The sequence below is a fragment of the Lucilia sericata genome, unplaced genomic scaffold (assembly GCF_015586225.1).
Source record: "Lucilia sericata isolate MDLA Ls3-8-SP2 unplaced genomic scaffold, ASM1558622v1 Contig000571F_arrow, whole genome shotgun sequence".
In the NCBI taxonomy this organism is placed as follows: domain Eukaryota; kingdom Metazoa; phylum Arthropoda; class Insecta; order Diptera; family Calliphoridae; genus Lucilia; species Lucilia sericata.
In genome coordinates, this window is record NW_023994579.1 from 30,977 (window position 1) to 44,134 (window position 13,158).

The window sequence follows — 13,158 nt, forward strand, 5'->3', positions numbered from 1 at the left end:
CAGTTCTAGTTCAGTTCTAGTTCAGTTCTAGTTCATTCTAGTTCAGTTCTAGTTCAGTTCTAGTTCAGTTCTAGTTCAGTTCTAGTTCAGTTCTAGTTCAGTTCTAGTTCAGTTCTAGTTCAGTTCTAGTTCAGTTCTAGTTCAGTTCTAGTTCAGTTCTAGTTCAGTTCTAGTTCAGTTCTAGTTCAGTTCTAGTTCAGTTCTAGTTCAGTTCTAGTTCAGTTCTAGTTCAGTTCTAGTTCAGTTCTAGTTCAGTTCTAGTTCAGTTCTAGTTCAGTTCTAGTTCAGTTCTAGTTCAGTTCTAGTTCAGTTCTAGTTCAGTTCTAGTTCAGTTCTAGTTCAGTTCTAGTTCAGTTCTAGTTCAGTTCTAGTTCAGTTCTAGTTCAGTTCTAGTTCAGTTCTAGTTCAGTTCTAGTTCAGTTCTAGTTCAGTTCTAGTTCAGTTCTAGTTCAGTTCTAGTTCAGTTCTAGTGTCAGTTCTAGTTCAGTTCTAGTTCAGTTCTAGTTCAGTTCTAGTTCAGTTCTAGTTCAGTTCTAGTTCAGTTCTAGTTCAGTTCTAGTTCAGTTCTAGTTCAGTTCTAGTTCAGTTCTAGTTCAGTTCTAGTTCAGTTCTAGTTCAGTTCTAGTTCAGTTCTAGTCAGTTCTAGTTCAGTTCTAGTTCAGTTCTAGTTCAGTTCTAGTTCAGTTCTAGTTCAGTTCTAGTTCAGTTCTAGTTCAGTTCTAGTTCAGTTCTAGTTCAGTTCTAGTTCAGTTCTAGTTCAGTTCTAGTTCAGTTCTAGTTCAGTTCTAGTTCAGTTCTAGTTCAGTTCTAGTTCAGTTCTAGTTCAGTTCTAGTTCAGTTCTAGTTCAGTTCTAGTTCAGTTCTAGTTCAGTTCTAGTTCAGTTCTAGTTCAGTTCTAGTTCAGTTCTAGTTCAGTTCTAGTTCAGTTCTAGTGCAATTCTGGTTCATTTCTAGTTAGTTGTAGATCACTTCAAGTTCAGTTCTAGTTCAGATTTAATTATTTTCTGGTTCGTTTTTACACTAACTTACAACATTTATGAGAACGAACCTCTCTTACAAATAACTAATTCCTTCCAGTTTCTAGCCTTCATAAAACTTGAATGCTCTACATTTCTTTTGATCAATTTTTTTTTATTCATCCCATTTATCCGTTTAGAAAATCTTGACTTTATTATGGAAAAAGAAAAATAGATTTTAATCATTTTAAATCAATCTTCCTATTTTTTTGTTGTTGTATGTATTTGTGGTACATTTTTTAAATCGATGTGATTAACATAAATTGTGTATATTTATTTAAATAAATAGCTTTGTGCAACATATTAAGCCGGTTAAATGTAACAAGTAACTTTAAACTTGTATGCAACAATGAAAGTTAAGCAATTGATTTTAAATATTTGTTAGAGCATTTTAAATGTTGCATGCATGTATGTATGTTTACGAATGTGTGTGTATTGCTGTTGCATGGCAATCTAGTTTTATACGAAAGTTATCAATTCCATGGAGTTTTACAGTGGCCCCTAAATGTCAATCGTATGAGACATACAATTGACGGATGAGCTGACAGCGCTAAAACTGTTGCTGTTTTTGTTATTGTTGTTACAGCAGTTAGACTATAAATGCTACAGCTTGTGTGTTGCACAATTATAATGCTTACAACTTTTCTTTACATTTGTATGCAACAAGTAAGAAGCCTTTAGCTTAGAAATATTTATAAAAATTTCAAAAATGAATAACACAAATACGACTTTGACTGGTAGAGTACGAGTACAAATCCTTAGTTAGAAAGAAATGTGCAAAAAGCTTCTGTTTAAATAAATCTTTTTATAATAGATGGTATCGATTTTTATGATCATTCATCATCTTCTAGTTGTTTTATTTGGTTTCTTTTTGTTTTTTGGTTTTAATGAACAACAGGTTCTTTTTCAGTTTTTTTTTATATTTGTTTGTTACATTCGAATGGAAAAAAAATAATATTTACACACACTTGTTTTTAACATTGGTTTTCCTAAAGGCTTAAAGGAAAATTGTATGTTTATTAAGACAGAATTGTAAATGAGTTGAATGTTCCCAAATTGTTTCGGGTTTAGTTCTAGATCAGTTCTTCTAGTTAGTTCTAATTCCAGTTCTAGTTCAGTTCTAGTTCAGTTCTAGTTCAGTTCTAGTTCAGTTTCTAGTTCAGTTCTAGTTCAGTTCTAGTTCAGTTCTAGTTCAGTTCTAGTTCAGTTCTAGTTCATTCTAGTTCAGTTCTAGTTCAGTTCTAGTTCAGTTCTAGTTCAGTTCTAGTTCAGTTCTAGTTCAGTTCTAGTTCAGTTCTAGTTCAGTTCTAGTTCAGTTCTAGTTCAGTTCTAGTTCAGTTCTAGTTCAGTTCTAGTTCAGTTCTAGTTCAGTTCTAGTTCAGTTCTAGTTCAGTTCTAGTTCAGTTCTAGTTCAGTTCTAGTTCAGTTCTAGTTCAGTTCTAGTTCAGTTCTAGTTCAGTTCTAGTTCATTCTAGTTCAGTTCTAGTTCAGTTCTAGTTCAGTTCTAGTTCAGTTCTAGTTCAGTTCTAGTTCAGTTCTAGTTCAGTTCTAGTTCAGTTCTAGTTCAGTTCTAGTTCAGTTCTAGTTCAGTTCTAGTTCAGTTCTAGTTCAGTTCTAGTTCAGTTCTAGTTCATTCTAGTTCAGTTCTAGTTCAGTTCTAGTTCAGTTCTAGTTCAGTTCTAGTTCAGTTCTAGTTCAGTTCTAGTTCAGTTCTAGTTCAGTTCTAGTTCAGTTCTAGTTCAGTTCTAGTTCAGTTCTAGTTCAGTTCTAGTTCAGTTCTAGTTCAGTTCTAGTTCAGTTCTAGTTCAGTTCTAGTTCAGTTCTAGTTCAGTTCTAGTTCAGTTCTAGTTCAGTTCTAGTTCCTAGTTCAGTTCTAGTTCAGTTCTAGTTCAGTTCTAGTTCAGTTCTAGTTCAGTTCTAGTTCAATTCTAGTTCAGTTCTAGTTCAGTTCTAGTTCAGTTCTAGTTCAGTTCTAGTTCAGTTCTAGTTCAGTTCTAGTTCAGTTCTAGTTCAGTTCTAGTTCAGTTCTAGTTCAGTTCTAGTTCAGTTCTAGTTCAGTTCTAGTTCAGTTCTAGTTCAGTTCTAGTTCAGTTCTTATTCATTTCTAGTTCAGTTCTAGGTCAGATGTAGAAATTAATACATCCCTTTATTTCTCTGCCCGTTTTTCTATTCATACATTGTTAGGCATTTGAAAAGTAGAACACTTCTCCATTTACTACGACTCTGTACACACTTGTACCACATCCATCCATAATGATTGACCTATGTGGTGGCCATGTAGACCCACTTTCCCCCCTTTTATTGCTTGAACCCCCTCTTAAACAGGGACTTGTTTTCATCTGTGCAAACATACAAAATATTTCTAGTAAAATGAGAGTGAGTGCCATTAGATCTTGGGATTTTTTCTTTAACTTTATTTTTTTTTTTGGTTCGTTCATTTGTGTCCAAAAGGAGATTGATTTTTGTTCCAACAGCAAGTGTATGTGTGTTAAAGTATTTTCGTACCACAGTATATTTGTGTCTACGGTTTGACTTTACTTCCATAGATTGTGGTTAAGTGAGTTGTTAAAAATGTCAATGATTTTGTGGGTTTGATGTAACGTATGGTTAGACTAAAGTGACATTAATTTATGTTAAAAGGAAATTCTTAAGTTTTTATTGCACAAAAATCGTATTCGAACATGTGCTTGTTTTTGTACCATGCACCATGTACACGAAAAAAAAATGGTTATTTCTCATCGATAATGCGTAATGATGATGAATGTTTGAGAGTGTGTTTTACACATACATATTTTGGAATTACAAGAATTTTTCTGTGATGAATATTTGAATATTTTTAATTATGATTGAGAATGAAAGAGATTTTTTGACACCTGTTAATAGAGATTTGTAAATGTGGAAAAAGTAAGGGGGTGGGGTGGGTGTTTATTGCGAGTTCTAATGATCTAAGATCTGGCGGTTTAATGGGAACAAGAATATGGTGCTGTAAATAATAACATTTTCAGGAATGTTTGTTATAAGGCGGGGCCTAATCATGTTTTGTTTTGAGTATTATATTATTGGAAAGGTTCTTGAATATTCTTATTACAAAACTAATTTAATGCATTCCTTTATTATTTAATTAAACCTACAAAATCATGATCTTTTTGTAACAGAAAAAATTTCAATTCTAAGAATCTTTTTTTATTATTATCAATGTTTATTTGATTTTTTGGCATGCACGATTGACCATCGTGTAAAATTTTGTATTTCTTTTACATTTAGTGGTTTATTTTTACAACAATTACTGTTACATTCCCACACTCGTATAAATTTTCCTCTACATTTTGTAGAAAAAAAACGTTATACGTTTGTAACTTGTCGTTTATAACGATTTATGTTAATTTTTTATTTTTATACGATTTTCAATGGAACCAACGAAAAAACTACAACTTTAAATATACCCAGCAGTTTTGGAAGGAGTAAACATCACTGTAGTATTCAAAGATCATTTTGGTGGAAGTAATTTTTGAAAGCAGTTATGCTAAATTTCATAATCATCACTTAAGTGTACCCTAGTAATGTAGAAAGGGAGTCCAACGCTTTTCTTCAGAATGAAGTGTGACCAGAAAGTTGATGTCAAAGAACTCTTTAATGGTGTCTAGTTTTCCAAATGTCTATCAAAAAGTTTTTCCGGAACAATCCAAACCAAACTGCAGGGTAATGGTGGTGGAAATATGTACATAGTTACGTACATTTGTTTCCCTCAATGTATTTAGTGAAGACATTAATCATTCATTTAGGAGTGGTGTTTTAGTTGAGTCGTTTTTATAAAAAATAAAAAAAAATCTAAAAAATATTAAAAAACTCATAAGATTTTTCTTTGTATTTATTTGTTTATTATAATAAAAAGAAGCTTTAAACAAATTAATTTCCAAATAAGCTTGAGAGGTTTTCAATTTACAACGTTTTTTTTTAATAATTTGTAATTTTAAGCTTGATTTCCGTTTATTTACAAGTTCTGTTCATTTAAAAGCATTATCTGTAAGGCTTGGAAAAATTAATTAAGTTTTTAACTCAATTTGTTTAAACATTTTAAATGTATAGCTTCAAGTTATATCAGTTTAACTGATTGTTTTGGTATTATAGTGAAAAAGGTTATTTTAGTTACACTACAATGTTGCAAACAAAAAAAGATGAAGATGATAATGTTGCAAGTATAGCGAACAAGTTTTAAAGGTGTAAAGTTGTTTAAAGATTGTGTAATTGATAATAAAAGGGCTAAATGTTTTGTACTTAACTAACAAATTGTACATAAAAAAAAATGTTGCAAGTCAATAATATAATACTATCTGTTAAATATTACGTGTTCGTATTTTAGAGTTAAAACAGCGGGAAATTCTGACAATTGATTAGAATGCACTAGTCCACTGACTGCTGTTGAGAGGACATACATATCACTTTCAAATGTGTCTAAAGGGATGACAATATCTTTCTTAAGCTCACGCTAATTTGAAAGAATTAGAACTAAGTACTTATAACCAGTTTATGCAGCAAATATGTTTAGAGTCCGTAACTGTTCAGTTCTAGTTCAGTTCTAGTTCAGTTCTAGTTCAGTTCTAGTTCTGTTCTAGTTCTGTTCTAGTTCAGTTCTAGTTCGTTCTAGTCAGTTCTAGTTCAGTTCTAGTTCAGTTCTAGTTCAGTTCTAGTTCAGTTCTAGTTCAGTTCTAGTTCAGTTCTAGTTCAGTTCTAGTTCAGTTCTAGTTCAGTTCTAGTTCAGTTCTAGTTCAGTTCTAGTTCAGTTCTAGTTCAGTTCTAGTTCAGTTCTAGTTCAGTTCTAGTTCAGTTCTAGTTCAGTTCTAGTTCAGTTCTAGTTCAGTTCTAGTTCAGTTCTAGTTCAGTTCTAGTTCAGTCTAGTTCAGTTCTAGTTCAGTTCTAGTCAGTTCTAGTTCAGTTCTAGTTCAGTTCTAGTTCAGTTCTGTTCGTTCTGTTCAGTTCTAGTTCAGTTCTAGTTCAGTTCTAGTTCAGTTCTAGTCAGTTATAGTTTTCAGTTCTAGTTCAGTTCTAGTTCAGTTCTAGTTCAGTTCTAGTTCAGTTCTAGTTCAGTTCTAGTTCAGTTCTAGTTCAGTTCTAGTTCAGTTCTAGTCAGTTCTAGTTCAGTTCTAGTTCAGTTCTAGTTCAGTTCTAGTTCAGTTCTAGTTCAGTTCTAGTTCAGTTCTCGTTCAGTTTAGTCAGTTAAGTTCAGTTCTAGTTCAGTTCTAGTTCAGTTTAGTTCAGTTCTAGTTCAGTTCTAGTTCAGTTCTGTTCAGTTCTAGTTCAGTTCTAGTTCAGTTCTAGTTCAGTTCTAGTTCAGTTCTAGTTCAGTTCTAGTTCTAGTTCAGTTCTAGTTCAGTTCTAGTTCAGTTCTAGGTTCTAGTTCAGTTCTAGTTCAGTTCTAGTTCAGTTCTAGTTCAGTTCTAGTTCAGTTCTAGTTCAGTTCTAGTTCAGTTCTAGTTCAGTTCTAGTTCAGTTCTAGTTCAGTTCTAGTTCAGTTCTAGTTCAGTTCTAGTTCAGTTCTAGTTCAGTTCTAGTTCAGTTCTAGTTCAGTTCTAGTTCAGTTCTAGTTCAGTTCTAGTTCAGTTCTAGTTCAGTTCTAGTTCAGTTCTAGTTCAGTTCTAGTTCAGTTCTAGTTCAGTTATGGTTCAGTTCTAGTTCTACTGTGGGTTTTGTATTAACAATGCAAAAGCATTTCATTGGTAGTATTTTTCTCTAGTCAAATAAACATTTTATTTATTGAACTTGGAAATAACAAGAAAAGTTATAAAAAGTAATTTTTATTGCCTTTAAATTTTTACAACTTAATAAATGTATATTTTATTGACTATTGCAAAATCTAATTAGTTTACAAGAAGTCTACTAAAATTTATATTATTAGAAAAAAACTTTCAAAAAAATTTTGGCTAACAAAACTTGAAAATTATTTTATTAGTATAGACTTTTGTTGCCAATACTCACTCCTGTGAAACAGGTTTTATTATAATAAATAATTTATTTATTTTTATTTTTTATACACAATTGTTCTCGTTGAACTTTAAATAAAATTAGCCGCCGTATTGCCAAACAAATTCATTTATTTCTTTTTTTTTTTTGGATACTTTAAAGCATTCATTTGAAATTAACCTACTTAACTATTTCGCATTGCACTATTATTTTTGTGGATTTTTTTTTCTTCAATGATGTTGTCTTTATAATATTTGTGGCCAAGTGGCCTGACATTGTTATTGGCCAAACGAAAAGCTAAAGCAATGCAATGAATGTATTTTTGCCAACTTACCCGTAAGTGGATTAACTTGAAACGAACTATTTGCCGGCAATAAACTATATCTGATGGCCGCATTTTCTTCCAAATCCAAATCAGTAGCACCAATAACACCAACCAATGAACCACGACTCATATTCTCCTCGATGAAAAATTCATAGGAGGAACGTAAGAAACGTGGATCATTATCGTTGGCATCCAAAACGCGTACCTTAACACGTGTGCTGGTCTGGGCTGGAGGACTGCCATTATCACTGGCCACCACGGTTAAATCATAACGATCACGTGTTTCACGATCTAAAGGCGAACGTAAATAAATCCAACCACTATTAGGATATATGCCAAATATTTGGGAAATTTCTCCCGATGATGAGGAGGTGTTGGTGTTTTGGTTTCTGTGGTTTTTATTATTTTTTGTATTTTTATTGCTGTTGCTGGTTATGAGGGTTTGATTTCCCTGCTGGTTGCTGTTGTTGTTGTTGATAATACGATAAGTGATGCGAGCATTGTTGCCAGTATCCAAATCTACAGCTGTCACTTGTACAATCTAAAATTAGAGAAGAGTAGTTATTTTATTTTTTATGTATTTTATTTGAACATTTAAATTTTTCTTTAGTATTTTTCTTTTATTATTTTCTTTTAAATTAGTATTATTGCTTGGAATGCTTGTAAAACGAAGAAAAACTTTCACAAAATTTGTTTAGTTTTATTGCTGTTGTTGTTTTGCTTGTATTGCTGGATATAGTGGGATAAATTTGTTATAACAAAAATATATTGCAATGATCACTACATTTATTGCTGTATTATAGTTGTAGTAAAGTTTGGTTTATAAATGATACCCTACAGTGGGATAAGGTAGACAGTGAGGGAAAACTTTGTTTCGTTGTTGTTTTTAATAGGACTGCTTAAAGATATGTTATTGTAAATGTTATAAAGACATTTACTAAAAGTTCGAAACATTTTTATGGAAAAATCATGTAGAATAAGCTTCTCGAGAAAAACTATTCTTTAAAGCTTTTTGGTGAAGCTCTTTTAGAAAAAGCATTTTAGATACACTTATAAAGTGTTTTATAAAAAAAACTTATTTGAAAAAGCTTTTTAGGAAGAAGTATATTAGTGAGAAGCTCTTTTACAAAAAAAGCTTTTCTAAAAAAGCTTTTTTATAAATCTTTTTTAGATCTATTTGTTCGTTGAACCATTTACCGTAAGAGCTTTTTGGTGAAAGTTCTTTTAGGAAAAGCTTTTTATATTAATAAAAAATGTAAGCTATTTTATAGGAAAGCTGTTAAAAATTTTTTTTTTTGGGAAAGCTTTTTAAAAAACAATTATTTTTTGAGAACATTTTAACTTTTTTTTTAGAAAGCTCAATTAGCAAATGTTCAACGACTTTCCCTAAAAGGATTTGATGAAGACTCTTTTACTTTTTACATAAATGAAAAAGAGGTTTTTATAGAAAAAGCTTTTTAAAAGAAAGCTAATTTAGAAAATGCTTTTCAAAAAAAAAAAAAATTTTTTTTTGAAATTTCTCGCTTTAGAAAAATATTAAAACTTTTTCCTTTATAAGTTTTTTTCCAAAGCTTTTTTGGAAATCTGTGTATTTGCTAGTTCAAGTTTAAAAAGCTTTTAAGGGAAAATAATATTTTTGAAAAAGTTTTTTATATAAGCATTTTATGAGACTTTTGTTTAATAAAACTACGTTTTTCGAAAAGTTTTTTATAGATTTTTTTGCTACTTTTAGAAAAAGCTTTTTTACAAAAACTTTTTTAAAAATGTGGAAAGCCTTTTTTAAGAAAATCATTCAAGAAAAAACTTAAAAATTGCTTTTGAAAAAACTTTTTAAAAAGCTTAAGAAAGCTTTTTAAGAAAAAAAGCTTTTTAGAAGAAAGTTTTTTAAAAAAGCTTTTTTGGAAGAAAGGTTTTCAAAAAACCTTTTTTTGGAAGAAAGCTTAAAAAAACCTTTTTTGGAAAAAAGCTTAAAAAAACTTTCTTAGAAAAAGCTTTTTAGAAAATGTTTGTTATATATAATAAGCTTTCTTAAAAAAACTTAAAAAATGCTTTTGAAAAAACTTTTAAAAAAGCTTTTAAAAAAAACTTTTTAGAAGAAAATTTTAAAGAAAGTTTTAAGAAAAAATTTAAAGAATGCTTTTGAAAAAACATTTTAGAAAGCTTAAATAAGCTTTAAAAAAAAAACATTTTTAGAAAAAAAAAAACTTTAAGAAAAAACTTTTTAGAAGAAAGCTTAAAAAAACTTTTTAGAAGAAAGCTTTTAGAAAATCATCTTTTTAAAAAAAACTTTTAGAAAGCTTAAAAAAGCTTTTTAAGAAAAAATTTTAGAAAAAAACTTTTTAGAAGAAAGCTTTTTAGAAAAAAACTTAAAAAAAAACAGTTTTGAAAAGTTTCTTTAGAAATAGCTTTTTAAGAAAAAGCTTGAAAATAAAAAACTTATTTGAAAAGCTTTTTAGAAAATGTTTGTTAAAAAATTCTTGCTTGATAAAACCATGTCTTTAAAAAAAGGGTTTTTTAAAAGTTTTTCCACAAGCTTGTTTAGAGCCATACTCTGGGATCAAGTAAACTGTCACCAGACTTTCTCATTGTAATATTTGTCTGCTACTATAGCTCATTTACTAGTCTATTTGTAATTCTTTCATTTCAAGCTGTTATTTGAATTTGTAGTAGTTAGTTAAGCTCTGCTGTAGTTAGTATTCACAAGTATTTGAATTTTTTTTTTTTTCAAACTTAAAAGCATTAGATTTTTGTTTTCATTTATTTTATATTTCTTTTTTCTACAATTAACCTATTTTGACCGTTGGCGTATGTTTTATATATACCCCCTCATATAGACTACAATAAGAGTATAGAAAAAAATTCATACAACATAATAGCGATTAAAATCGTGTCTAGAAATGCGAAGAAAAAGGATTTGTCGTGTAGTTGAGCTTTTTTTTCAACTAAAAATTGCTGTCGTTGCCACCATACTACTGTTAACTCTACTCAAACCAATGTTGATGATGTTGATGATGTGAATTTGTTTCTTGCCTCAACATTCGTTCTATTTGCTACAAAAATAAGAAATAGTTAAAGTTAATGTTTAACAACATACAGACTGATAGAAGATTTCAAAAACATTTGTAAAAATAACGTAAAATTAGCCAAAGGAAAGTTAGGGCTGCTTAAGATTTTTACCAAAACCTTGTTGTTTTTTTTTTGCTATATGGCAATCATTATTATTTGCTGTTTGTGTTTGTCTAACTGTCTGTCTGTCTGGCTCATTGCATTTAACCAAATTGGGGTTAAGTGACTTTCAAATTTTCACTTTAAATATGGTAGTTGTTCGTTAAAGGGGGAGAGGGGGGAAGATAATAAGTTTTAGATTTTTTTTTCGTTAGCTTTTAAATATGTTTATTATAAAAAATATTAGTTATCGTTAGATTAAGACCACTATTGCTTGTCTTAGGGCCATAAACAATAAACTGCTTGGCTTTGCTAGTTTTCCTAGAATTGTAAATGTTTATTTGTATTTATAACAGTTTTACAATATTTATTTTATTGTTAAAGTAATAAGTTAATTACTTATTTTTTCGCATGGTTTATACTCAAGCGCAATGGTAGTGATTATAACGTTTTTCGCTGGATTTTTTTAAAGCAAAGAAATTCAATTTCAATTCTTATTATTTGTTAATAATTATAAAATTTTAACATTTAACCATAAACAAATACATTAATTTTTTTACAAAAAGAGTTATTAATAAAAAATTAATTCTCCACACAGAAGCTTTTACAAAAAATCCAAGGTTGTCTAAAACGTTTAAATAATATTTTTATGCATTTTCGATTTTATATTTTGCAATTGTCGACTTAAGTGAGGGATTAATTTTATTTCATATCAATAGTAATTTATTGACATTGTTGTGTTTTTGTTTAAGTCAATAGTGAGTTAAAAATTAAATGTTTTATTATAATTTTAAGCTTAACATATGTTGAAAGTAAAACTATTTACATGCCACCGCACCTTGTGGTAATTATAGTAATTCGTAGAATTTTTTAGTGGTTTAAAAAGTAATTGTGTGAAATTGTGTTGTTCTGTAATAAACAATATGGTTTAACAAATTTAATTTGAAAAATAACTATTTTTCTGAAAGCTTGTTTTAAAAAGAAATTTATTGTGGAAAAAACTTACTAATGAAAGCTTATTATCAAACAAGTTTTTATTAAGAAAACTAAAGCAACTTTTTACAGCAACGTTTTTTTAGATAAAGCTTGTTTATAGCAAAGCTTTTTTGGTTAGCTTTCAAAGTTTTTCTTATTACCAAATGAGTTTTTATAAAGAAAGCTGTTAGCTAATATTTAGCCTTTTTTTTAAATTTTTTTTGATATTTTTTTTTTTTTTTTGGAAAAACTTTCTTTGATTTTGATTTTATAATAAAGCTAAAAATTTTTTTACTGAAAAGCTTTTTTTAGATTTGACGTTAAAAAAGCTTTCTTATGTAAAACTTTTTTAGGAAAAGCTTTCTCAGATAAAGCTTTTTTAGGAAAAGCTTTCTTAGATAAAGCTTTTTTAGGAAAAGCTTTCTTAGATAAAGCTTTTTTAGAAAAAGCTTTCTTAGATAGGGCTTTCTTAGATAAAGCTTTTTAGGAGAAGCTTTCTTAGATAAAGCTTATTTAGAAAAAGCATTATTAGATAAAGTTTTTAGAAAAAGCTTTCTCAGAATAAACGTTTTTAGTAGAAGCTTTTTGCTTAAAAAGTTGCCGAAAAAACTAACTAATAAAATAAAAATTTAACCAAGTTTAAGTGGAAGTCTTTTTTTTTATAATCAAAAGCTTTAATCCAATTTTTTATAGAGAAAAGCTTTTCGTCATAATACAAAACTTCTGGTCAGAAGTGGTCATTACATAAAGAAATTCTTTTAAAAATTATTATTTTATATTTTTTCAGGAAAGCTTTTCACAGAAAACACCAGTACATATTGCTATGAAAAGTTTTCTGGTAAAAAATTGCTGTATTTCATTACATTATTGTATTTAAAATATATTTACATTAAAATAAGCTTTTAAATTCAAACTGACTTTGTATTAAAAAAAACTTTTTTATAAAAGCACTAAATGTAAAATGTTTATTTCAAAAGCTTCTAAACAAATAACTGTGGTATTTTTAAAAAAATTGTGATTTATAACGAAAAAGCTTTTAATAGAAAATATTATGTTTAAAGGCTTCTAAATATATAAACGGTTGTATTTAAATAACTTTTTATAAGCTTTTTTAAAAGCTTTTTTATTTCGAAAAATCATTCTAAGTAAAAAGCTTTGGCATTTTCAAAATCTTTATAATCCATAAATAAATAATAGAGCATAATGCTCTGTTATTTCAATAAAATTTGTGATTTTTAAGGAAAAAGCTTTTAATACAAAATGTTATTTTTAAAAGCTTCTAAATAAAAAACTGTAGTATTTAAACAGAATTTGTAATTCTTAATGAAAAAGCTTTAAATAAAAGTAGTATTTTTAAAAGCTTCTAGAAAAAATCTATGGTATTTAAATAACTTATAAAAAGGCTTTTTTTATTAAGAATGTTAATGCTCTTAAATAATATTTTATAGATAAATGTTAATTATTAACTTTGAAAAGCTTCATAAGTAAAAAGCTTTTTGTATTTTAAAAAAGACTTTCTTATTAAATATCTTTAGAGAATTTTCATAACCTTAACAGATTTCACTCAAAAAACATTTGTAATTAAAAAAAGCTTTGATATTTTAAAAAGTTTTCCACTTGTAAATAAGATTAAGATGTTGTTTTCAGAAAATCTTTTGAACGCTTTATATAAATAACTTTTTATAGTGAAGGTTTTATAATTTTCCAAATCTTTTAAAT

At 28.6% G+C, this 13,158-nt stretch overlaps 1 protein-coding gene across 1 annotated transcript in view; it reads right to left on the reverse strand.

The window, feature by feature from the left end:
• The window catches only part of LOC119606317 (protein dachsous), a 271,844-nt gene that overhangs the window by 18,657 nt on the left and 240,029 nt on the right, over positions 1-13,158 (reverse strand). Inside the window, 1 exon segment of the mRNA XM_037959761.1 lies at positions 7,309-7,840. Within this exon segment, the coding sequence (XP_037815689.1) occupies positions 7,309-7,840 (532 nt within the window).